A 26009-nucleotide genomic window follows, 5' to 3' on the forward strand; every position below is an offset into this window, starting at 1 on the left:
GCCTGTTTTTTGTTCTTTTTCCCAATATACCACACCTGTCCTTCCTTCATGGTTCTAAGCAGAATGTGTCTGTTATGGTCATCATTCAGTAAGGCCAGGTAAAATCTGATCATGGCACGAAACAACCCTTGGTGAGAGAGAAAGAATTTCCACCCTGACTGTCACTGTTCCCAGATCAGGGGTCTGACTGATGAGTCTGCAGGGTAGTGAATGTGTTAGCACATGACATGCTTCCTATTACAGTCCTGTCATTCAGAAGGTCACGAGTGGCTGTGAGAAGTGGTGGGAAACTGAAGCCAGAAGGACGCTGGTTTCAAACCCAAGTAGGCAACTGCTGCTATTGCTTAGCCTAAATCACTCCAGCAAATTTTCAGCTCTCGAAAATTGATCATACGTACAAACTACAGGCAGTTGAAGATGTCCTGCATGAGCCTTCTAACCAAACCTGTAATGAGTAAAGGAGCCAGGGTGGCTCTGAGGAAATGAAAAACACAAAGTTTTTGAAGTGTGCCGTGTATTTTTAAAATGCCTCCTAAACAGCAGTTTACAACAGTTTACTCAGTGTGTACCAAATACTTTTATCCAATAACTTTCCTTGTGGTACATTTTTAACCTTTTTTTTTTCAGAGAACGTCAAATTAATTTTCATCTCCACTTACAGATTCATGTTAAATGACAATTGTAAGTACCATTACCAGTCACATGTCAGAACAGCCCAAAGCGCCCTTTTAATTTTCACTTAAAAGTCCATGAAAAGGTTTGTTCTACACATGTAGAAAGTATTTTTGACAAAGAAATAATAACAAAATATTAAAAGTATAAATCATGCATGTAGAAACCCAAAGTAAAGAAACTCCCTTTGGAGTTTTTATTGACTAGGGGATGTCTGCTCACCTTTTCAGCCCAGTAAATACATTAAACGTACTTACAGCAGCGACTGAATGGAGAATGTGTATTGTGTGTGTAATTTTTATAACAAATAAACGCTGAATCCTAAAGCTAAGTCTCATTTCTCCTACCCTAAATGGCCCTTTCACCAGTAGGCATCCCGAACCGTGGTCATAGGGTCATTTTACATGACAATAAATGGTTTCTCTGTCCCCGGTTTATTGTCATTCATGTTGTGTACACTCTCCTAAATCTCTCTTACTTCGCTGGACGTTCTTCTGATTAAGCGCTGTGTTCGGAGCAAGGATTTAAACCAATATTGGGCTGTTGGGACCGGCGTGCTCTTTCACAGCCTGCTGGTTTTATCTTATTATCGCTTTTCCATCTGCGTGCGCACTTTGTCCCCCCCCCCCCCCCCCCCCCCCCCCCCCCTTCTCTTTTCTTCCCCGGGCTTGAGCCCAGTGTCTGCCGATCCGCTTGGCGGGCCCGTCCGGCCGCTCGGCCACCGGCACCTGCACGCGGGCCCGCGCGGACCCCCCGTCCCGTCCCCGCCTTGCACCGTGGCGTTCTGGGAGACGTTCGCACATGCACGGCTGCGGCAGGGGCCGAGCGTTCGCAGGGGCGACGCCCGGGAGCGCTGGTGAGCTCTGTATTAGGGGAGAAGGGGATGCTGGAAGCCGGGAGCGCCCACCGGCCCATCTCAGGCCCCCGTAACCTGGCCGTAGGAGTCGGCCGCGGCCCGCAGCACCAGCTAGCAGCTTTGTTCCTTCTTCTTCTACAGAGAACCTTTGATTTCATGGGGGTGATTATTTTTATTCTTGCTCACTCGAGGATGAAGCCCAAGGAACCAGAGATTGTCCCCTTTCAGCGCCACCACAATGGAGCACCCCCAGCAAAAACCACTATGAGTTTTTCGGGTTTTTGTTGGCGCTCTCTTGGAAACCGATGCTATACAACTTACTTAAAGAAAGAGTGAGGGGACAAGGGGAGAGATGAATTCAGTCATTGTGGGAGAGGGAAAACACATTTAAGTCACAAGCTGGACTGAATCAGTTCCCTCCCAGTTTTAAATGACAATTTTAATCTTTTGGAAAGTCAGACTATCTGCCACAACTTCGACTTTTGGCCAAAAGTTGAGAAATTGCGACTGTGGGTTGAAGGATTTTTAAATGGGGCTGAGAGAAGGAGACAAGGGGAGGGTGGGGGAAAGCCACTATCTTTTCTTTAGTCCTATTGTAAACTCAGAGACGGGTTTATCCTATACAGTTAAAAGAGGAAAAACCAGGAGTTCCAACATTTGATAAACAAAGACTGTCATGGATCAGTGAAAGTTTGTAAAATTATATGTAAATGACCCAAGTTTTAACCAAGGTGGCCCTCTGCATGTCAGACTATAATCCCAGCCACAATGAAGAATGGTCTGCCTGATTTGCCTAAATATATGGAAATGGCAGTGCTTGCCAAACTTTTTGAGGCTAAAAATCTTTTTCAATCTCTGCGTGATGAAATATTTTTTTCTTCTTTTTTTTCCGCCTTTTTTCCCGTATATTTCATGAGTAATCCTCACGAATCCTACTAAAAAATAAAACCCTGAATCTCAAAAGCCCCCCAAAAAACACTGCATTAACTGATCTGAGGATAGCTTATGCTCACTTCATTATTGGAGCACCTCAATAGACTTTATTTTTTATACACCAAGATGAATAAAGACACTTCTGTCGTTAATGCCAGTTCTGGTATGGTCTCCAGATTTTAGAGTAATATACTTACAGATATTAATGTTTGGTGAGGGGAACTGGTAGTTAAAAGAGAGGAAGTGAAACTTATGCTCTTCGGTAGTGTTTGTCTTGAGTGCTGGGAGCGGAGGGCAGTGAGGTTGTTTAAGTTTTACAAAGTGTGGATCAGTATGGAAGTGACCTCAGTAAACAATGTTTCACAACTTCTCTGTTGAAACACAGGGATTAACCCTCACTGTGCCCCCCTAACGAAAACCGCCACCACCAACAACCCCAGCCGCCCCCCAACCCCACCTCCCACCCCCCACCACCACTACCACCCTGAACCCCAAAGGGGAAACTATTGATAAATCTTATTTGTTATTTGCATTCTATTTAAATATAGGTGGGGGAAGCAATGAGAAGGAGACATCGAGCACCTACTTGCAAATTATTGATGAATAGAACCCTTGAAAAGAGGCTTATTGCCAGTCAAGAGCAGAATCCAGGGCGCTGTTCCAAAAAATGTTAGTTATTGGTGTCATCTGTTTTGTGATGACAGTGATGATGATGATGATGATGATGATGATGATGATGATGATGATGATAATGATCATGATCATAATGATGATGTGGCTGACTGTGATGTCAGTGGGCCCAACCGTCTGTATATATGTCTAATGTTGTGCCTTTTTCATTGTCCAAAATCAGTGTGCAATGTTTCTGTTTATATTTGCATGCCTGGATCATTTTGGTTAGTAAAATGGTTGGTAATGTTTTAATGCATGCGTATTTAAAGACATGAGCCCCTCTGATTTTTGAATATACTATTTACAATGATTCTACATAAAGTTTTCGAAGGAATGACCTAAAAACATGAAACGTGACATGGTTCATTCAGCTGACAGCTAAAAACGTCATCCATAAAAATATAAGCACTCATGGAATTAAGAATAATTCCTAGGCGTTACTACTGTGTCATTTCAGAGTTCTTTTAAATACTGAAGTGCAGAAAGTTAGCAGCACTCAAGAGATTTTCAAATGATATTCAAGCTATTAAGACCAGGGTTAATATGAGTTGTTAGTAAGGGGCTGAAGTTTTTTTCTTTTTCCGATAAACGGAATAAACATACACTGTAAAACTGTTGTGGTAATGAAATGGTTAATAACCATACAGCAACTAACTATTATACCAGTAACATTATTATTAACATTATCATGAAGAAAAACACTTTTATATATTTCTATTGGTGAAGGTATAGATAGAATTATATCGTCTTATTTGCAAGCTATCCAATACCAATTTGTGATTCAGAGCCGTTCAAAAAGGTTATTAAAAAACAATTTATTCATTTTTTTTTATCTACATTTCATATGAAACATGTATCATACACATATAAATAAAGACACACAGAGACATATTTTCACAAGGCAGCGTGCTGTGCGCTGTGCAAACTGAACGCGTTCGCGTGCGAGTGGTTGATGAAATTGATATAATGATGGTCGAGTCCTTGAACCGGGGACAAGTAACCGCCGTGTTGCTGCGTCTGCGCAGAGAGCGGCACCGGGGGGTAGGCGATGGTCGGGCTGCGCGCGGAGCTGTGCCAAGAGTAGTGTGCCGGCGGACTCTGCTGGAAGACCGAGTCGGTGGGGCTGTGACTTTGGTAGTCCGAGGCAGAGTGCAGTTGGCACAAGTAGTCAGTTGGGTCTGGCAAGGCACTCAGTGAGCCGAACACGGGCTCTGTGACGACACGGGACTTGGACTGTAGAAACGCGAGGATTCTCGCGTATTTGGTGTCTTTGGTTTCCATCCTCTCCACCGTGGTAAGATAGTGCACCAGGTTCTTCATGCATTCGTGGTAGCCATAGTGAAAATAATTGGCAAACTCTGCTAGAAGCTCTCCTGGAAAAAAAAAATATGATAATATAAATGAGTAAACGATTCTTAGTTCCCATGCTTTCTGTCTGCCTGATCATGACACCTCGTAATAGAGAAGTTACGATTTCGCATATAACTTGGCTATATTGTGAAGTGTATCACTGAGAACTATGAAGACATTAACATCAGATTTAAGTTTTTGTTCTTTAGACCGAATCTAAATATGAATGTGATGGGTCCTGGCACATGCCCAGGGTCCTGTGATGATATCAAAAAGTACAAAAACTGTGCAAATGCAAGTTAGCTGTAATGTTTGAAGGACAGTCCTTGATAGTTATTAAACGAGGTATATTCTACGACCTTATGTATTATATATTATAAGGTCGTAAAATCGTCCAGTTGGCTAGCGCCATGTTACAAGACGCATCTTTTAAATTGAATCGACTTGCCAGCGCCACCGTAGTGATAGCGAAGAAAAGGAACGAAGAGGCCACTGACTTACAGATTTAAAACGGCTAACACTCAGGTAAACGCTGAGTAATACAACTTTTCGTATTTGATTGTGCGGGGAGTGTGGGAATATTTGGCAATGAGAAATAGAGGCGGTCCACGGCACACGCAGCGTTTTCCTTACGAGAATGGATATAGGTACGCACCTTTTTCTCTGCCTCGTGGAAAATCTGCCGAGTGAAGCGCACGCAGATACTGAACCGTCATCTCCAGAATTTCTGCCTTCTCCAGCTTTCCAGAGTTCTGTTACACACCAGAAAAAGGAAGTGCATTAGATATGCTCGCAGGAATTCTTGGGATTCGATAATAATAATCACATATAATATGTATCTCCTCCTGACCCGTAGGTATTGCGCTAAAGAATATTGGCTTTTTATATTGTTTTTTATAAATATGTCAAATATTGCTCTACAAAGGAGATTGTTCATAAGAATGCCGATTATAAAAACTAGCTCACTGAAAATATTTTTCAATTATCTCATTACAATATGCCACTTTTCCTAAAGGGATATCTCGAAACTGGACGACAGTTGGAAAAGGTCGTGAAAACTGCAAAAAAAAACAAAAAAAAAAAACCCTTCCATACCTGTTTTGCGAGCGCCATTGGTACCGTTTTGCCCAGTTCGTTGAGACAGCGGTTGATGCGATCTCTCCTTCGTTTTTCTATCACTTTGTGAGAAACTGGAGTTCTCTGTGAGAAAATAAGCACGGGCAAACGCTTATTAACACTTAGATTCTTTCAAACAGTGATTCAAAAGCATTAGATTTTGTCTGTCACAGAGAAACGTCATATTCAGTGCAAAAATAAATAGATATAAACTACGGACCAGTGTGACACAATGTATGAAATGTTTAATATATATATACAAAAATAATTCATTAATGTTAATAGCATCGGAGGAACAAGCGAGCTCTGCGAATGGAGCGCCAGGGTGCACGCGAGCGCAATACCCCAAATCTCAACGCCGGTACGCAAGCCCTGACGGCCGGTGTCACACGTTGACACCTGGTGTGGACATCAGTCATAGAAAGAAAATATGATGCCCATACGATCCCGTGTTTCTCCTTTATTCGTCCACATTAGTATTTTAATATCTGTGCCACCCCTTCAGGATTTGCCCACTGGAGAGCACTAGTGTCCAAAAGTAACCTTCTGAAGGATGTCCCAGTTTTCCTCAGCAATTAAATAAAATTCTCCACTAAAGTAATAACAGTTCCACTATATGTGAACACACTGACTTTACAGAATTTAAAATACTGTAAGATTCCAGGGTTTTGGCAGAAAAGCATCCGTTACTGAGAGAGTAGATGGAGAGTGCCTACCTTGCGTTCCTTCAGCTTGGATGCCATCATTTGGAGAAAAAGTTCAATAAACGAGCAAAAATATAACTCGACCAAGAGACAGTTGTCTGTGTGTTCTGCTAGAGGCAGACTGGATGATCTGGTGGTGGTGGCTGGACGTTGCTCCTTATAAAGCGATCATTTAGGGGGCTCGTGCATTCATGGCCTAAATTATTCCATAGGATTAAAGGGAAGCTTTTGGTAAATGTGTGCGTTTAGGATCAGCAAAAGAAATAGTAAAAAATCTGAAGCCATGGGCTAGCAGGGGGGCAGACCTGCTTTGTTAATCCACGTGGCTGTTCAAAAGACACGTGATTACTTTTAGAATATTATTTGCATAGTAACAACCCAGGCGGGAAATGTGAACTGAGCGTTGAGTCAGCCTGATCCGCCGGAGCGCAGTGCGCGCAAGAAAACAAAGCCCGACAAAAAAGAACTCTCTTTCTTCCAGCTCGCGTTTCTCACACGATCGCCTGTTTACAAATCCCAGCAAGCGATCCTAACTTCCATCCAAGCTCTGTCTGAGTTTTAAGGCCTGTCCAGTATCATTAAAGTAATTAAGTAAGCCCTTAATAGGCTGTTCCGCCAAGTTCAAGGGAGATCTTTTGGAGATGGAGTCCCCCCGTTTGTTCTCAGCGTTTCTCACACGACTTGGTGACACGTCCATCTTTTATGAGAGATGGCAAGCTTTTTGTTTACATTCTTTATTTGTTAGAGACCTCGGCAGGTGTGGGATTGGGCCTGGCACACGAGCTTCGCCTCCGTCCAGGCCAGCGGCTCCAGCAGTCTTTGGCACACGAGGGGTACCACCACTGGATTCTCCTCGGAGAGGCTCAATTTGTATCCTATTATCCTATAAGAAAATGTCTATTGAAATGAATGAATAGTTTCATTGGCCTAAATTTTAATAATGCTGTGAAAAGAAAGGGAGAAATAAAGAGGAATGCAGCTGGTCCAAACGTGCATTATTCCCCGTCACCTGCAAGAGGGGTAGCCTGGAGACCTCTATTCATTTCCCTAATTTCGGTCAACTTAACAAACTTTGGGAGAAATTATTCTGGCATTGTTGTGAAGGGTAAAGCTTTCTGATCGAATTAACAGCATGTTTTGATCCGGTAAATGTCATTAGAATGAAAGAAACAATCGCGTTTAAAGGGGTCTGGGTAATGCGCCAAGTGGAGACGCCAAAGCGCAAACTTCACAAAGGGGGCGAGTAAATGCCACAGGGTACCTTTGTACCCGCACATTGCTCAAGTTTTTCCCAACAAAGGGCATTATTTTATACTTGAATACATTTCATACAACAATTGCCTATTTTCTTTAAACATATTTTCACAGCAAGGTTAACAACAGGTTTATTGTGTCCACTCCGTCTCACAGTTTCAGACTTGGTTTCATGCGCCAAAACGGTTTGCTCGTCTGCTGTTTTCATTGGGGAACGTTTTAATCTTTAAAGATTCGCCGTGTTTTTAATATAACAGTTCGTGTGTGCAATGTTGAGAGAAAAGAAATAAAAGAGATGAAGATTTTTTCTCTCAGCATAAAGGCTCGCGGGACATCTAAAGGCGATGGAGACTTTTTTAACAACAGAGAAAGAAAATCAGCAGTGAACTCAACAAAAGCCTTAAATCCCATTACTTTTATTGTTACATTTACCACATGTTTTATAACAAACGGCCATTGGAAATCCAACAACAAACTGTCTGATGACTTTTTTAATTTTTTCTTTAAGTTTCGAAGTGTGACTATGGTAGAAAAATTTTAAAGAAGGACTTAAACGGGTGCATGCGTAGTAACACCCGCGCGTCGATTGTATTCCTCTAAGGTTACAACATCATACTATTTATATGTTCTTTAGTTTACACGTGCACGGAAGTTGTTTTTTATCTTAGTGTTAGGAGATAAGCGTTTGTTATTTTTAAGGATTTTTGTTGTCATTATTGATATATACCAGTTTATAGTGGTTTTTATGATGGAACCCTAGCTGGATATTCAGTGTACCTCCTGACAAGTGTTGCGTTTTACCAGATGTTGGATCATACACCATATAAATGCTTAAATAGTACTTCTGCCCAAGAAGTTGCATGAGTGAAAAGTGGTCAGTGTTCCAACATCAAACATTTGGTTTTAAAAATCTTAATCATTACCATCTATGTCTAGCATTATTTTCAGCGAAAACACGACCCAAGAACTCACACGTTTTCTTTGTATACTTTATTTTTGTCCATACGTTCATAGTAATTATTTTACTAAAATTGCATTTCTCATTACCACTATTACCTTCGTGAGGCTATTAAATTTGAATTTAAAAATAAATAAAAAAATTTGCTCAACTTATTACCAACAGTATGGCTTGGTAAGGCATACTATCAATACTGTGCAATAGGCCTGAACACTGCTCTCAGTGAATAAGTGGCAGATACATAATATTTGATATGTCAATGAATTATATTTATAATGTATAAGAACGTGTGCGTTGTTTGAACAATTTTGTGAATCGGAAAACATCTATAATGTAGCGTCATAACTGAAAATTACTAATAAGTAATTATTTGGTGCATGTAATTTAGTGCCTATTTACATGAATACATCTGAAAGAGTCAAATCCCACACATTATAAATCTTAAAAAGGTGTATCCTTACATAAATAGCACAACCTCACAGTCTAGTTCCGTGTACATAGAGAGTTATAGATTGTGCAATAATATTTGTACTTATTACGTGAGAAAAATTAAAATGTACTTTTCTATTTTTATGACGAATTAATTATTCCTAGTGGTAGGACTTGTAACGTTTCATAGAATGGGCGATGTTTATACTTCTAATATTTTATTGTCGAGGTTGGAGACTAATATCTGCAAGTTATGTAGCATGTATATGTAGGCCCATATGTAAGGCTAATATGTAACTTTTTCAGACTTTTCGCATTTATTTTTTGCTTTATATCTCATTTGTATCGCTTTGTAGGCGTAAAATACATCCTAATTTGTATTAAGAAAACTAAGGAAGACAACTGGTGTGCAGGACAAAAGAGTGGGTACCTGCGACCCGTCTGTAAGAAGCAAGCCATGTGAAAGAGAATTATAATGGCGAGACGCAGCTACACTGCAGTCATGCCCGTCGCCTTGATTACACACGTACAGTTTGCTGAGACTTACGTAGGGCGTTTCATGATAATCACGGTGAGCATACCAGGAACTTTTGGCAAGTTTTTAATATAAGAGAAAGAAAGCACGTCAGTGCTGATCTACAACAGTATTTATGGAGCATCAATGATAAAGTTGCACATGATCATCTTTGATAATGTCAGTTGTAGCCTCATTGCGTTACATTAGTTAGAGGACAGAAGAAGACAGAGTCTTGGGGGCACTGACGGTCTTATTCCAGGATTCAAATATCAACGCCCAGTTAAAATGATTGCTTATTCCAATATCCGATTCAATATCTGATTCCTGTTAGCATCATCTCGCTCTGGGAATGTCCCCTTGGTAAGACATGAACGCTATATTACAGAGTTGTGAGGTGAAAACTCATCTGTTGGCTACATAAAACAAAATTTTGGCATTCAAGCCAGCCAAAGAAATTAATATAGGAAGGTGGAGATTAATGATAGGAGAGATACAGATATATGATATAGGGGTTAAAGTAAACTGAAGATAAAGTGAGCTAGTATTTCAATAAACATTTCATGTAGAAATGCAAAGGAAATATACAGCTAGATTATAAAACTAGATTAGAACACTGCAAAAAAGAAAGAAAGAAAGAAGAAACAGCACGTATTCCACTGTCGCTTGAAATTTTAACTTTAGAGTTTGCATTGTTGGGCATTAACATCTACTTTGGGACACGCTCTTCATATTTTATCTGGTATCGAGGTGCGTTGTTACCGCTAAAATAGATTTAAAACAGATTTAAGCATATGTAAAATGAACACGTTGATAGGGGTACCTATGAGACAAAAGCGCCACCGTCTGGTTTCGAAAGTGAGGGCATTTACTTCACTCACTGATGCATGAAAATTTTATTTTAGTCCATTTCGAGAACGTAAAAATATCACCCAAATTTATGCAAAATACATGTAATGCGCAGAAAATCCCACAAAAAAATAAGTTGAAAAAAATAAGATGAAAGAAAATTAATTCTGGAAGGCGAAACTGTTGTTGTATAAATAAGAGTGGAATATATTTTATAATTCTATGTCTAAATTTGAAAACACCCCGATTTATAATGATATAAACATTCAAATCATAGAGATTATTGGGGGGAAATTTTCAACAAGCAGACGATGCGTTGTCATGAGTCGCTCTGTGACCCGTGGTGACCCCGGGCCCCAAGATCGCGCCCCAGACGGAATCCTTTAGCTTCGCGCGCCATCGTGAGTCTAATGTGAATCACTTCACGCAGCTTTAATATCAGCATGTCCAGCGAAGCATGTTGCTAAGTCCCTGTGTCACACAAATTACTGTACCGATTATAGGAATTCATTCTGTGGCAGAATTATTAATACAATGTATCTTTAAAGATGTAAAACGGCTAACCTTTCACAGACTATGCATACAAAAAAAAACTGCATACAAAATAAAAATTCCTGACTCTGTACCTTTCTGAATTTGTTGTCAGTGTCATATTTCTCTTTCTTGGAAGAATGGAGCGCGGGGCAGAAAATGCCCTTGTGAAATGAAGTGTGTGCGCACAATTTGAAAGTCAAGCCTCTTGCGTTGATTTTAAAGGTACCCAGTGAGGATCGGCGACAGCTGACAGATTGACCACTAGATGGCACTATTGTTATAGTCCAAGAGTATTCCCTATCGAGCCCTGCAACTGTGCGTAGCCACATGCAGTGACTGAATACCGAAGAAACTCGTATCTCTAATTGTCATATTACTGTTACCTTTATTTTAAAATCAAGAATTAGTTCAGGGTTACCTTTCAAGAAGTTCATGGTTTCAAATTGGTTTCAGTGAGAAAATATTTGGTTTTATGAGACAGACCCTGGCCTTTATTTCATTTTGTGCAACTAAAGTGCATGCTGTTTATGCTAGCAATCGCTGCTAAATAGCAAATGAACGAAGCTCAAATAGAAGAATTTAAACTAAATTTGGTGAAGTGCTGGATGTATATCATTTTCTCCATTCTGCAGAGCTACCCTACGATGGCCTCGTTGCGTCACTGTTTGGTCACGCCTGGTTAGGGAGCATCATTTCCACACAGACAAGCAAACATTTCCTGCAGTGGCTGACGATAACGGCCATACCGTCTGAAGCCGTTTTTAATGTTATGACTTGTTGATTAAACGGGATACAAAGGTTTAGGTCAGTGCTCGTTTTTGTTGTGTTTTTAGCTTATGTAAATTTAAGCTGATGGTCCTATGTGTGGTTTTGCACTTGATGTAACATTTCTGCATTTTCCAAAATATTTTGTGTCCAGAGCGTTAGATGGGTTTTCTGTAAGTTCAGCTGAACAAACATAAAATGTATGACAAGTGCATTTGGAAAAATATACATATTACTTATTTGATGGTCTGTGAATTTATTAATCAAGCATTATATTGTCAATACAATACTAATATTAAAGTCATAGAATTGTGTGCATTCTAAAATGTAATTCTTCAATTGATGTCTCCACTACTTCTACTAGGACACCAAGCGTGTTTCAGTGAACCCAGGAGCTCAAAATTTCACACCTGGCTTCAGCTTTTTTTTGCTTAAAGCGATGATCAACATTTGGGGACAATTATCCACATAACGGTTGGAACGCATACACGCAGCCCCCATGACCTATATATGCGAGTACCAGCGGAATGTATGTACAAAGGTCGTGGCAACCCACACGCAAACGTCTCTAAAAACATTGACCAATGGCAGCGCCCCTCACAGTAAATGTACCTCAAACACATTTCACAGTCCCTCCGATTGGACAGTTTACGTTTACGAACTGAAAACACTGTAGAGCGCTATTCTAGAGATCCATGGTTCATCTCAAGGCGCTGCCTTCGCACAGGTCAGTATGTTAGAATTGCAAATTATTTTAACGTTTCATTTACTTGAGGCCAAATAGAACTTTTGTCGTGATAAGTTGGTGTGTTTCTAACCGGCAGGTTCAGTTCATTCTTGGGTTGTGGTTCTTACTGAAACGAAACAAACTGCGTTATGTGGGGCACATATTTACAAAATAAGTTAGCCAACCGATGAAAATATTTTCTAGTTACCATCTTGCTGTATTGCTGATATTTTGTTGGCTTGCTACTGTTATTGTTAGGAATCTGATTATTGTAATCTAGTCCAGAATTAGGAGTGCGTGATACTTGATGATTCTGGCCAGTTTAAATTGCTCTCTAGTAGTAACGTCATGACCGTTTCTGGTGTGGGCATTTAATTTGTGTGCACCAGACCCGATTTTGCTCCCCCCCCCCCCCAGTTGTTACTATGTCTTTAGCGCTGTAGAGGTAGAAGAAAAACATATATGTGCCCACTGTCATAGACCATTATGCATGCCACTCGCGCGTTTAAAAATAATGCATCTCTGGTGCGAGTTGATCCAGGAGGTGCTGTTAGACAAAGCCTGGAGAATATACTCCGAGAGAATGGCGCGGCGGGGTTCCTGACACCAGTTGTTTTTGGCTGTAGCGACGAGCACGCTGCTGCGATGAAAAGACGGGACTTTATTCTTGCTAGTTTATCAGTGAATAAGGTCAGCGGATTGAGCGTAAACACGCGGAGTGGTGGCTGTGTAAGTGAATTCCTCAAGACCCGGTGTTCTACGCGCCTTGCTGTAAGATTCTTGCTGTAGAAGCTCGGATGCGTCTTCATTTTGACTGGAAACAGCTCGGTGATCGTGTTATTGTGAGCTCGGTATGCAAGCGAAATCACTATAACGTTGATTTAACCAAACGCCCAATATGAACAAGAAAGCTAACGTTATTCGCACTCTAACTTGCAGCAGAAACATTTGATGGCTGAATGAGCGTATTCTGTAAGGAGAAAATTGGATTGGGTACAACATTGGTGAGCCCTAACAGTATTTTGTGAACGACTATTTGTAGTTGTAGATGTAGCATACTGAACTGGTCTCTGTAATCGTGGAAGAAAACATTTGAGCAGTTTATATTACCGGATAATGTATTTTTCTTGAATCGTTATTCGGCATCTGATTCCAACAATATGGCCTTACTTTTGGCTTCAGAGGATTTATGTTATTGTCGTTAGTACGCGTCTTCATTTCGTGAGAATTACGATGTTGGATGACGCTTACAATTAGCTGTGCAATCAATACGAGACAGTCTTGAACAAATTGAAATTCAGGGTAAAAGACGATGTGCGATTAAAATCGAAGCGCATTATTATAAAGGAACGGAAGATCTGGTTAAAAGCAAGCACTGGAGCACTGAATACAAATAGAAACTGGTTCCATATAAAGGGGTATTGGACTACTAAATCACTGGTCACATACTGCCTGCCCCATTGGTATGTTTAGTGTTTTATGTGTTGTACTGTGATGAATGTTTACAAGAAGCAAAAACATTGGCCACTAGACTTTATAAGGTGATGGAGCTGTGAGATTATGGGGCAGAGTTAAGAATGCAGCAGCCAGGTTGTGAAATATGCGTTTTAAAATACGGTGTTTACGGTGAAATACGGTGTTTTCTGTACAGATCGGGTTTTTTTGGTTCGGTTAACTTTATTTCTCCCATAGCCTCGCCATCCTACTGATTCGACTGAAGATTCTTCTCCTCAGGCTAAGAAAGAGTGGTGTGTCACTAGTGTCTGCTCTTAACTACAACACAGTCAAATGAATTTTGCACTAATTACGAATACGTTCTTCACTGCAGTTACGTCATTTCAGTCGTTATGTTTTCTTTTTCTGTCCCCCTTCCATGATGTACCCATCTGCCAAGTCATTAGCATGAAGAACAGTTTTTCTGGTGGGGTAATTTGGACAGCCATAGACAGCGGTCAGAGGACCTGCGTTTGGTGGTTTCCTTACACCCATATGCCTTCTGCAGGCTCAAGTTTGGTGGCTGCCTGGATTCAGTCACAGTCGTAGGTACATTGTTTCAAGCTGATCATTTCCACATTACTGCTGTGTTTCAATGTAGCCAGTACCAGTAATTCTGGCAAGACTTTGCTGTGTGGAGAGGGTGTTTTTGAACAGGCCCGAGTCTGGCAAAACGATAATGCTCTCTATTGGTTTCTGTTAGCTCCGACACACAGGCCTAAATTACTTAATTGGAGGCATTAATTGGATTGCAGCTCCAGTAGTCTTGTTCCAGGTGCCAAGCAGCTGCTGGCTGGAATGTTTTTAAACCCCCTCAGGACTGTGGATGTACAGGGCCAGGAGTGGCCGAGGGTGATCTGCAGCGAGCTCCTTGCTTTGAGGAAACAGAGGTCCCTTTCTTGTCGATATTAGGCATGCCACTGGGGAATGCAGCGGAGGGTGGCACGGCAGCCTCTGCTGATTATTATGGGAATGATTTGCACGAAGAGAACAGCGGCAGGTTTTTTTTTTTTTTTTTTTTGGGAGGGGATTGATTTTCTGTAGAAACAACAGAGCATACTGTTTTGCTGTTTGGTGAGAAAAGCGCTGCCAGAAAGAAGCAGTTTGTTCCTTTTGCGGTGTTGCTCTGTTCATTGTGCTGAACGTTTTTTCCCAAAATGGAAATCTAAGAATGTTCGCCAGTTACCTGAGCAGATACAGACACGGTGTGTTTCTTGAGGGTTGATTTTGGAGTGACGACGTGCTGCCGTTGCTTTGGAATAGTTTGGGGTCTCTTGCTGTCTCCCAGTGGGGCGGGGAAGTGTCCTAAGCACAGGATGTACGACAGCCACAGCCAGTTTTCATAAGTAATTAGTGCCGAGTGAAGTGAGAGAGGTTTTTTGGGGGGGGCGGGAGGATGTTGTTTGGGCGCAGCGGGGCCCCCCTGTCTCTTACTGCGGAGCCACTGGATTGGAATGTGTGGAATGTGGGCGGAGTCTGAGGTGTGCTGGAGTTCGCCACCTCTCGCTCCCTCAGATTTCGGAGGGAACATTTTTGCTCTCCTTTTGTGCCTCAAGAGAAAGCGCAGCACTTCTTTCGCATGTGGCTCTCAGGCCAGATGCACCAGCCGTACAGAGGGCCCCTGCTCATCTCCAGACCTGGAGGGAAGCCCCCAACGCCCCCCCCCCCCGCAGGTTTTCCAGCTCTCTCTGACAGTTATCACTCTTGGCCATGGGAAGGGAAGGTTACTTGAATGAGGTGGTTCAAGCAAAAGACACGTCAGTTTTCCAGGGCCAGTGTTCAGTAGCCCTGCAGACACTGTAGCCCTCCAGGACCAGTGTTCAGTAGTCCAGCACAGACTGTGGCCTTTGAGGGCCAGTGTTCAGTAGCCCTGCAGACACTGTAGCCCTCCAGGACCAGTGTTCAGTAGCCCTGCAGACACTGTGGCCTTCCAGGACCAGTGTTCAGTAGCCCTGCAGACACTGCGGCCCTCCAGCACCACCGAGGAGTTGCTCTCAGCCCTGTCCATTTAGGGCCCTATTTTACTTGTTTCCCCTTGCCTCCCAGGAAAAGGACAAAGGGCTTTCTGTCATCCACTGCTGGGGGCAGTGTCGGGTTTTCAGGTGAAAGGTGGCTGGCAGACACGGACAGGTGACCTGCCAGCTGTCACCAGTTCTCAGCATTGCACATGACCCCTGGGTCCCAGTGTGGCACAGACTCACACACACACACACACACACACACACACACACACACACACCCTCGCTGCAGCTTTGTGACAGACATTCCGTGCGTATCCTGCGAAAGGCTCAGACAGAATTGCCCCCTTATCCAGAGGGTTATGAAGTTACAGGAACCATGGCAAGCTGTTGAGTCGATCCCCTGACCTCTCCAAAATAGAACGCTGCTTTGTTTAAACCTCATGTGGAAAAGGGACACCTATGGTTGCTCAGTCTTGTTTTCTGTAGTCATTCTGGGGCAGCGTGTTTGAGACAGACACATTTGTAACGTTTCCCCGACCTAACCACAGTTAGCAGTCTGGCTCGCACCGAGGACGAGAGAGGAAGTGAAACCTACTGCAGAGAGATGAACTAGATTCTCCGTTTATTGCATTCAGTCTTGCAATGCGTTCTGCATGTTTAAGGCTGTCAGGAACTGACAGAGTGTGGTGGAGTATGAAGCATGGAATATGAAGGGTCAGGGACTGGAGTGTGAAATTTAACAGGTCTTACACATTAATTTGCAACAATACAAAGGCAGAAAAAAACCCAGCAGATTTGGTTCTGATTTATGACAATTCTTATATAGATCTTATGTAACACTTTGACATTGGTATGTGGCTCCTTTGTGCTGTTCTGGCAAAGGAAACCACCATAGCAGGTCTGTCCTCGCGGTGCCAGGGGACTAGATGAACCTGACTGGTGACGCTGTCTGGATTGTGAATGTCTTACGACTCTGGAGTTGTAAGATTTAAAAAAAAGATCTTTCTTGTTTTGCTTTTTTTTTTTTTTTTTAGCCTAAGCCTACTGTAAGAGGAAGTGTGGCCCGCATGTGTGTGACACTGTAGCACGCGCTAATTGTAGCTTAGTGGGTTGACAGTAATTCAGGCGCATCCATTAAAGCCTCGGTCTGGAGTGTCATTTCCCCCAGTCAGTGATGTGCGTGTGCTTCATTGGCAAATACTGAGAAGCCTTCAACCCCGAACTGCGCTATTCAGGCGTCAGAGGGGGAAAGGAAGAACCTAACACACTGACACACCAGTTTAACTTACAGACAGTTGAATTACAGCACCAATCAGGGGCTGAACCACTGACACACTGTCACGGTCGGCTGAGCAATCAACAAAGGTTCTGAACGTACCGACTCACTCCAGCTGAAGAACTGAAACACATTGACTGAATCACCAGTGGGGGTTTAAACCACTGACACAGCAGGTGGAACCACTGACACACACCAACCGGACTACTGAAACACAACAACTGAATCACTGACACACAGCAACTGAATCACTGACACACCAGCTGCACCACTGGAACACAGCTACCGAATCACTGCCACAAATGTCTGTGGCCACTAGGGCCATCAATGCGCAGCTCAGTGTGTCTAATGGAAAAGATGTAGCGCTGTTTGCGCCTCACTGCTGATTGCTTTTTATTTCCTGTACATAAACCAGAGAAGGTCCCTGGAGGTTGAAATGCCTTTCTAAGTAAAATGAGGTGTTGGGAAATGGGTAAAACCATGGCAAAATTGTGAGAGTTTAAATTATCTGTAGGACAAAGTCCAATTCTCTGAAATGACGCTGAATAAAGCTGGGTTGTAGAGGAGCTCAGAGTAATATCTCTTGTTTTTCTCACATTAAAATGGCTTCCTGTGTGACAGATGCCCGCATATCTCTGGTTGTGGATAAAGTATGTGGTTTGGTTCAGCAGTGTAGTTTCCCACCAAAGGGACCCAGTGAGATGGTTCTCTTTTAAAATCTAAAAAGGAAAAAGACCAGCTGGTGCTAGTGCCATTTCCCCTGCTACTGATGTATGGTATTATACTTGACTTCCCTTGTCTAGTCAGGTTGCACAAGTTAACTTGTGGTGGGGCTTGAACAATGTCACGCTCACACTCACTGGTCCGGCAGTGTTGTTAGGCTGGTCTGACATTGTTGCTCATTCAGCTTGAATGGATACACTTCTCTTCTTTTGTGCTGGAAGTCACTCTCGATAAGTGAATTTAATGCAATGCAATGTACAGCAGTGTTGTAACACAGTTCAGAGGAGAGATTTTCACAGGGCGAAGGCGTCAGTGACCCAGCCAGCGCCATTGGGCCTCACACTCCAGCTTGTGTCTGTAGCGTGGCGTTGGGTCGGCCTGCCATGCCGTCGCAGTCTGACTCCAGGCAGACGATCCGCACGCGCCCGGCGGGGCAGGGGGCAGCGGGCGGCAGGGGCTCCCAGCCCCCCTGCAGGGGGGCCCTTTGTTTGTGGCGGGGGGGGGGGCGGACGGGGGGGGGGTGGGGACGGGACAGGTCGCCCTCTCCCTCTCTGTCTGGAAGCGCGCCAGCGAGGATCTGACTCAAGGGCTGTTTGTGTGCGCCGGGGTTACTGCAGTGCAGAGCCTTTCTGCCCGAGAGGCCCGCAGGGAGGGGCCGTGTTTACACCTCGGCTCCCTCGCCGAATCTAACCATGTTTGACTGGCCCCCGGCACTAAAGCGAACCAGCCGGCCGGGGGAGGGAGGGGGCCACGAGAAAAGCGCAATCAGCTCCATACCGGAACCCTAAAGAGAGAATACGATCTGACTGTAATTCTATTGCAGATCAAAGTGCCCAAAAAGCTCTCTTTAAGGAGGTTAAGCCAGCTGAGCTGTAGGGGTGAAAGGTTTAGTGCTTCCGCTTATAATTGGCTTTAGAATGTGTGGAAAAAAATGTTAAATTGATATGAGAGCATAGAATTGTAATTTAGGACAGGTTTGCTTTCATGAATTGATCTAAAGATCAGCGTCCTGTTGCACAGGACATAAAGAGACATTCTCTTGCAGTATATCACATATCGTTTTTCGCATTATTCAGTGACTGCTTTCGGTGTGTTATAGACCTGAGTAATCATTTCAGCGTAAAGAAATCTAAAGAACAGAACATCCTGAAATGTAATGAATGCATTCATTCATTGTTTGTGATTCCCTGTGAATTAAAAGTGAAGAAGCTTGGCTATTGGCTGTCAGTGTTCTATACTGTTGATTGAGGGGAAGAGGCTATTGGCTGTCAGTGTTCTATACTGTTGATTGAGGGGAAGAGGCTATTGGCTGTCAGTGTTCTATACTGTTGATTGAGGGGAAGAAGCTATTGGCTGCCAGTGTTCTATTGATAGAGGGGAGGAGTGCAGTGGGCTGCCAAGTGTTCTATACTATTGAGAGAGGGAAAGCTATTGGCTGCCAGTGTTGTAACTAAGGATAGAGGGGAAGAGGCCATCGAGGTTGTACAGTAAATTTCTCTGATGGGCAGATGAACTTTACTCCACATCAGCCCCCCCTCATAAAGTTCGCGCGCCAGGGCTCGTTTTTCCACCTCACAGGGGGTTAGTGAGTTTGTGTCTGTGCAACACCAGTGAGATTTCAAGGTCAGCCCATTGTGATGCGCTGGGTAGCCTGACACCGTGGTGGGCGGAGTCTGGGGTTCGCACCGGCCGGTTGCCAGGTCCCGTCCCACGATGCCCAGCTCCACAGGTCTGTCCAGTCCGGAGGGGCCGGCCTGTCCCAACACAGAGGCCTTTGTGTGGAGACGTTTACCAAGAAAGGTCCAAAAGGCACACTTCACAAATAGACCCTGCTCACACCCAGGTGTCATGGATCTTTCTAGCAGGCAGTGAAGGACAGGAGGCTGAGGGCATTATTGGGGGGAGAGGGGTCATTGTCGACTTCAGGAGGGGTGTGAATTATTGGTTTGTCTTCAATATGTACTGTGGTAAATTAGTTACTGAATGGGGGGGGGGGACAGGTACAAGCATAATTTTTCTGGGTGATTCAAATTCATGATGATCCAGTACAATTTGAAAGAACAATTTTAAACATAGGCATTATAAATTGCTTTGTATTAAAAGCAGTTCTCTGTGAGAGTGTTGAAATGAAATTCCCTGTTGCCTGGGAATTTTAATTGGTTACACAGAAGAAACTGGTACTGTCTAGCTCTGAATGTTCCAGAATGTTCCTGAATGGTGCTGTCACATGACTGATGTGGCCAAGGTTCCGGGAAGGCGTGCTTATATTTCGACAAATTTTAAGGCTGTTGCAAGAACCCAGTGGTCAGATCTTTCATTTTTGGGGGGGAGATCTTGGTCATTCTTCAGCAATCCCAGTTTGAAGCGTTTTGTTAACGTAAGCCGTTTACATGTTGCTGCAAGTTAATCCGCCTCAACAACCCACTAATGATGGTGGTGTTTATTTCAATATAATGATTATCCCCCTGTAGGTAAAAGGTCACAGTGCAGTACAGTCAATATATAACTTAATTTCAGGAATTCACTCCCCAGGAGGGACTTGATAATGCCTTTCCATTATTGATTATATCCAGCACATGTATCCATAAGTCTTCTTGGCGAGGTGGGTGTGTGTGTGCGTGTGTGCGCGGGGGGTAGGAATCAGAAAGCGGAATGTCTTCCTTGACCCCCTTAAACATAATGTGCTAATCCTCCGAGTTCCCGGCCGCTAACGAGCGCTGAGTGACAGTTTACGAGGATGACCGTGGCTTAGGGGGAATCTGTTTGTCTGACCCGATAGTCCGCCGAGTCCTCACCTCCCTCTGAGGTAAAACAAACAGGGCTGACGAGCGGCTGAAAGGGCGAGCCCACACGGCTCAGTCACCGCTGAACGACTATAATGAGTCACTGCCCGCACCAGCCTCCGCAAAGCGACGTTTAAAGCGTACGTGTCCAGACAGAGCCGTTCGGGCTCGAACCCGGGACTGTCCTGCTGGGGGTTCTTCTTCGTCAGCATCCCAGAGCTTGCAGAAATGGCACTGTAAGCGTGCCGTTACAGTATGAGGTCCTCCTTCGTTTCAGTTTCATTCGAGTTGTTCCAGCGTGAAGAAGAGGTTTGGTTCACCTCCACACAATCTCATTTATAATATTTCTACACTTCATTTCCCCCCACACTGTATGTAAGTAAACCTGGCACCTTTTTGCAGTGGATTTTGTTGTCCTGCACACCCCACCACACCCCCCCCCTTCCTTTGGCCTTGACAGCAGTACATCTTCACTCACTACAAGGGCATCTTAAAGATACAGGAGCGGGAGAGCAACATCGGCTGCCTTTATCGTTAGCAGTGATGACCAGGGTTGCAGTTCCATCACCTCACTGCTACATCACTACCTCGCCGATGTCACAGTGTTGCTGGTATGCCGGTATGTTCGGTGTGCTTGTCATTTTTTCCTTGTTTGTTTTTACTGCCTCGGCTTTGTTAATGTGAGTGAGATTTGATGAGGCTACGCCCCTCATTTTTGACACCCGTATCACAGAGCAGATGTTTGTGGAGTGCTGTAACCTTGCACTGCTTCCTGGTAATATGTCATGTTTTAATTCCCTGAATGAACTGAATGTGTTCAGGGGATGAGCGCCTCCGCTGTAGCTAAACATATTAAACAGACTTTGATAATAAACTTTGCATTTGGTGAAAGAATAAGATCACTGTGTAAAATCCTGGCTCTAATTCTCTGGATCTGGTGTCAGTGGATCTGTGACTGTATTAAACCAGGGTGTCAGTGGCTATGTGGCTGTATGAAACCCTGTTGTCAGTGGTTCTGTGGCTGTATGAAACGCTGGTGTCAGTGGTTCTGTGACTATATTAAACCAGGATGTCAGTGGGTCTGTGGCTGTATTAAACCAGGGTGTCAGTGGTTCTGTGTCTGTATTAAACCAGGATGTCAGTGGTTTGTAACTCTGGGTGAAGTAAGCCCTGGGGTCAGTGGCTCTGTTTCCGGTCAGAGCAGCTGACAGGGCGGGTTCTGAACCCCTCAAGTGTCAAATGGAACAGCTGGATAATTTCTTAAACACCCCCCCCCTACATTTTTTTTCCTCTTCCAATGCTTTCCGCTTGTACGACATTGTGTTTTATATAGCGCTGCTGTCCCGGCCCCCGCTCCACCTGCTTGGCTCTTCCGGCATGGGGTGACTCCGGGACCGGTCTTGCCATTGGCTCCTGCTCCTCGCAGGCCAAGTATGGAGGGCCCCGGGGGGCAGGCGGGTCACCTTTCGCCTGGAAGAGTCTGAGAGGCAGACATGGGGGGGGGCAACCATGTGACAGACCACAACCCCCCCTGCCCCGAGACCGGGCTGGAGACTGTCAAATGCAGGGGGGGTGCCGTTAAGGGGGAGTCCGTATATACGCACCCCCCACCTTCTTCCTCACTGGGGAGTGCATGGGTTAATGTGGGGTCTGCTGGAAGATTGAGACATTGTGAAAGCGCTCAGAGCTACTGCGGGAGGCACACATATAAAAACATTCGGAAAGAGGGGCCAGAGCCAGACCGAGTCGGACATCACTGATAACGTTTCTTTACTCTCTTTCTTTTTTAACACGTTTTTGTGTTTGTTTCCACCTCTGAAGCTTTCCTTGTTCGTCTCACAGCAGGTATGTGCGGGACTAACAGCTGTTTGAACAAGGGCCTGTGAGCAAACGGCGTGTTTACCCTAGCAGTCCCAACCCTGCTACGCTTCCTCCACGCAATCCCCCGTCTCCCCGCCCTGCTGGAATTCTCCAGCGGTTCGGGGGGGGACCCGTTCGGGCAGAGTGTTCGGTGCTGGGGCGGAGGGTTGGACGGAGCCTGGTGCGCTGTTTGTCTGAGATTACTGAGGGCCGGTCCATTAACCCCCCCCAAACTACGGCCACCGCGGCTGTTACCAGGAAGGAGGATTCCAGCGTCGCCACGCTCCTCCGACCTTTTGAGGACACAACGTTGACGTCGAGGTGCACAGTGACCTATCCAGCCCGCCTCCTGCCCCCCCCCCGGCTTTTTAAGTGACGCGGGGGCAAGTAGTTGGGGGTATCGTAGCGCACGTAGCACAGTGAGCTGGTTCGCAGTGACGGAGCAGGGTCGTGTTTCTGTAGTACGGCGTCCCTGGCGCTAATCATAGACCCGGCCAGGAATTTTATCCGTGAGAATCGCAGCGAGCTACTACAGGTCATTTCCAGAGCCTGTGGGGGTGATCCTTTGGAAAACTGCACCGTGAGGTCGCCGGTGTAGCCAAGATCCTTACTTTTTTTTTTTTTATTATTTCCTGCATCTGAGCTGTGTTGACCAGCAAGCAGGTGGTGTGAGTATTCATGTTTCTCATCTGCTCTGAGGTGCGGGATTGGTTGCTAGCACGGTCGCTTGTGCACACTCAGTTTTCTGTAGGTGGTTTCAGCTAGCGGCAGCAGCTGTAACGAAAATAAGCAGGGTATTGTTAAAGCCAGGTTGAGTTTATGTTCCAGCGGCTTGTTTACGGTGTGAGTGGAGTGGAGCAGGAGTTGTAACAGTGACAGTCAGCTGTGGTGAGTAGGTGGAAATGTCATGTCCATTGAGACTGTATTGGATACATATTTACTTCCTGCTGTTGCATTGGGGGAGTCTTTTTCTTCTGTTTTTTTATGTTTGTGTCTTGAGTCTGCTGAAAAAGATTAACCGAGTTAACAGTTCAGTTATTAACCTTATTAAACTGTGTCTTGCCTCGGTAAACGGGCCGTATCGAGCGCACCGGTAGTCAAAACATTTCTGTATGAAGTCATTAAAAAAAAACCACCTTTCAGCGCCTTCTCCTTTAAAATAATAATATGCTTTCTGGAAAGGTTTGGCAGTAGAAGTGTTTACAGTGTAAGCATAGACCTGAATGTCATCCTGTACAGGAGTCCCAAACAGGTAATTGTGTTTTACCTGAACTTACCTGTTCTGACTGCACTAACTGAGCCTGCTATTCTTACAGAACTTTTCTCTACAGGTTGAGTGTTTGTAGGGGATGCCCGGTCAAAATCAGACAGAGGGTTGAGGTTGATTGGACATTGATTTCAAATGTGATGACCAGTGGAATAAAGAGGTCATTAGGGGCAACAGTAGAAGTGGGTGAAAGGTCGAACGAGCATGCGGCAAACTGGTGCGCCTGGAAGACCATGGTGTACAGTCTCATAACGGTCCTCCTCTTAATTGTGTAGAGTTGCGTGTTCGGCGTGTTACTGATGATATAAAGAGTATCATGGCATGATTCATATCAAGACGCACACATTTGAGACTCGACTTCCTTATAGAAAGTAATCACATAAACCCACACACGACCAGTCATAACTGCCTAGATTAAAACGTTTGCTGTTGCTGTAGTTCAAAGCTGCCATTGTGAGATTAGTAGGGGAAAAGGTGAAATATAAATATTGCATTGACTTCACTGGATTTAGAGACATAACTATATTTTTAAATTATTGGTACAGGGGCTGAAGCTGTGTTCTTAGAGAGAGGCAGGGATAGCCTGTTCCAGCTGTCAAAAGTGCCCAAGGTCTCTGCTGTCTCTTCCTCTCTCGTACCCTGCTCTCAGACAGAGCTCCCATTGGTAGAGGCACACAGAATCTGAACTGCTGCCCTCCGGTGAAAACCAGCCCTTGGAGATGCTTTTTCACTTACTTCACAAGAGTTCTCTGTCACTGAATGTACAACACGGCAGTTGCTTTCCAGATTTGTAGACGCAGTGATTATTCCGTCAGTTTAAACTGTGTAAAGTTCCATTTCAGTTCTCTGTTCTCACTAAAGCCATGTCTGTTGTTCTTTTCTTTGGGGGTCTGTGTTTCTCTCCATTTCTGGAAGGGTGCTTTACTCAGTAGGCCAACATATTGAAATGTCATAACTGTTTTTTAGATTAAAACCCCCAGCATTCTGAAAAAGATCCGGCTGAAGCAGACATTTGACAAGCCCGTCCCAGGTCTTTGCTCAGAGCGGTTCCCTTCCATTAAAGCCACAAGAGAGTCTGTTGCATTTTGCATTTAAACTCTGAATTTCTCCTGTTGATGGAATACCCTGCTGTTGGCCTGCATGAAGAGTATCCAGCAATGAGGAAATGAAATCACAGTAGTACAGAAATACAGAAAACAGCCGTTTAAAAAAATAGCACTGTAGTTTGGCAACTTGAAATTGAATTGATTTTTCGCATAATAATTAACCAGCGCTTCCAGCTATCCGATTAGAAGTATGTTGTTTGTGTGAATATTGTAATTTAATTGCCCTGTGTGCTTGACCACTTGCTCCCATTGCACCTGCAACATGTCTGATGGGGAGCACAGAAAAAGAGAGAAGTTCCCCTTTGCACTGCTGTACGATTGACCTGCATTAAAGACAAGGTCATGATTTTGCGTGACGGTCTCTATTTTTAAATAACAGAATCTGTTGTCTGCAGCGCCGTCCTCCAGCGGGCAGGGTGACCCATAGTCACGGTTGTGAAAAATATTTACGCAACTCTGAATAAAGATCTGCTGTGGCTCATTGTTCTGCAGAAAAAGACAGAAAGGACCGATTGTTTGGCCTGTGTCTCTGTAGCAACAGAAGGATTGCGTCATGGCCTCTTTAGCTCTGGCTTCCTCTGAAAGCCTCGGGTACTCATGTAGACTCCACGAGGTCTTTTCATCAGCAGGTAGATTTTTAAGGCAGGTTGCTGGGGATGTTACATTTGGCTTTTTTTTTTAGAAAATCAAAAACATATCAGAAAGATAGTAATTTACAGAGAGACAAGCTTTGAACCAGATCTTTTCAACAGCGGGTCGACCTTTGAATCGTTTTTGCAGCCATGACTACTCAACATTTGTAACTGGCAGTTTGTAACTGTGTTGTGAGTGTAACTGAAATACTAGATGTCCTATGTGGCAAAAGTCATTTGTTCTTCTGTTGTGTTACAATTTAGCTCATGCTAGATGAAATTGTTACTCTGTTTTTGGAAAACAGATCAGATTAATTAGATGTGTAACAGCAGGTTGCCTAAAAGGTATCCACAATTGTAAAACATTTTCCATCCTCACAAACATCATGAGAGCGAAACTGTTGTCAGTGCTGAAAGCAGTGCTGTCATGTCAGCTGCTACAGCCACATTTGCTCATATTATCAGAGACTGAGGCCCTGTGGGGGGGGGGAGATATTTGAATGAGTGTTTTGTGGTGAAGAGCAACACCAAGTGACCTGCACTGTACTGAACCTCCATTGTCAGAGCTTGGTTC

General features: G+C 44.1%; 2 protein-coding genes across 7 annotated transcripts in view; one reads left to right on the forward strand and one right to left on the reverse strand.

Moving 5' to 3' along the window:
- Positions 1-4027: 4027 nt before the first annotated feature.
- helt (helt bHLH transcription factor) lies at positions 4028-6366 on the reverse strand. Of its 2 annotated transcripts, none has more exons than XM_036516445.1 (4): positions 6316-6366; positions 5579-5683; positions 5139-5235; positions 4028-4506 (listed from the first exon to the last, which is right to left on the reverse strand). In XM_036516445.1, the coding sequence occupies exons 1-4, from the start codon at positions 6343-6345 to the stop codon at positions 4028-4030; spliced, it is 711 nt and encodes a 236-aa protein (XP_036372338.1). In that variant the 5' UTR covers positions 6346-6366. The 2 variants fall into 2 exon arrangements, with proteins under 2 accessions (XP_036372338.1, XP_036372337.1); XM_036516444.1 differs by having other exon boundaries at positions 4028-4503; positions 6316-6342.
- A 5925-nt stretch (positions 6367-12291) lies between these two features.
- The window catches only part of acsl1a (acyl-CoA synthetase long chain family member 1a), a 34720-nt gene continuing 21002 nt past the window's right edge, over positions 12292-26009 (forward strand). For 2 of the 5 annotated variants that reach the window (XM_036516597.1, XM_036516599.1), the window contains exon 1: positions 12292-12333. The gene's annotated coding sequence lies outside the window, so the exon portion shown is untranslated. Of the gene's footprint in view, positions 12334-13014; positions 13063-22328; positions 22416-22981; positions 23099-26009 lie in introns of those variants that run through there. The other 3 variants (XM_036516602.1, XM_036516601.1, XM_036516600.1) reach the window with 3 other exon arrangements.

Source organism: Megalops cyprinoides, chromosome 22, assembly GCF_013368585.1.
Source record: "Megalops cyprinoides isolate fMegCyp1 chromosome 22, fMegCyp1.pri, whole genome shotgun sequence".
NCBI classification, from domain to species: Eukaryota; Metazoa; Chordata; class Actinopteri; order Elopiformes; family Megalopidae; genus Megalops; species Megalops cyprinoides.

Coding starts and splice junctions, on each gene's coding strand:
- helt (XM_036516445.1), bottom strand. CDS start 6,345: ATGATGGCATCCAAGCTGAAGGAACGCAAG. Junction 5,684..6,315: donor CCAAGCTGAAGGAACGCAAG/GTAGGCACTCTC, acceptor ATTTTCTCACAG/AGAACTCCAGTTTCTCACAA. Junction 4,507..5,138: donor TCCACGAGGCAGAGAAAAAG/GTGCGTACCTAT, acceptor TTTTTTTTCCAG/GAGAGCTTCTAGCAGAGTTT.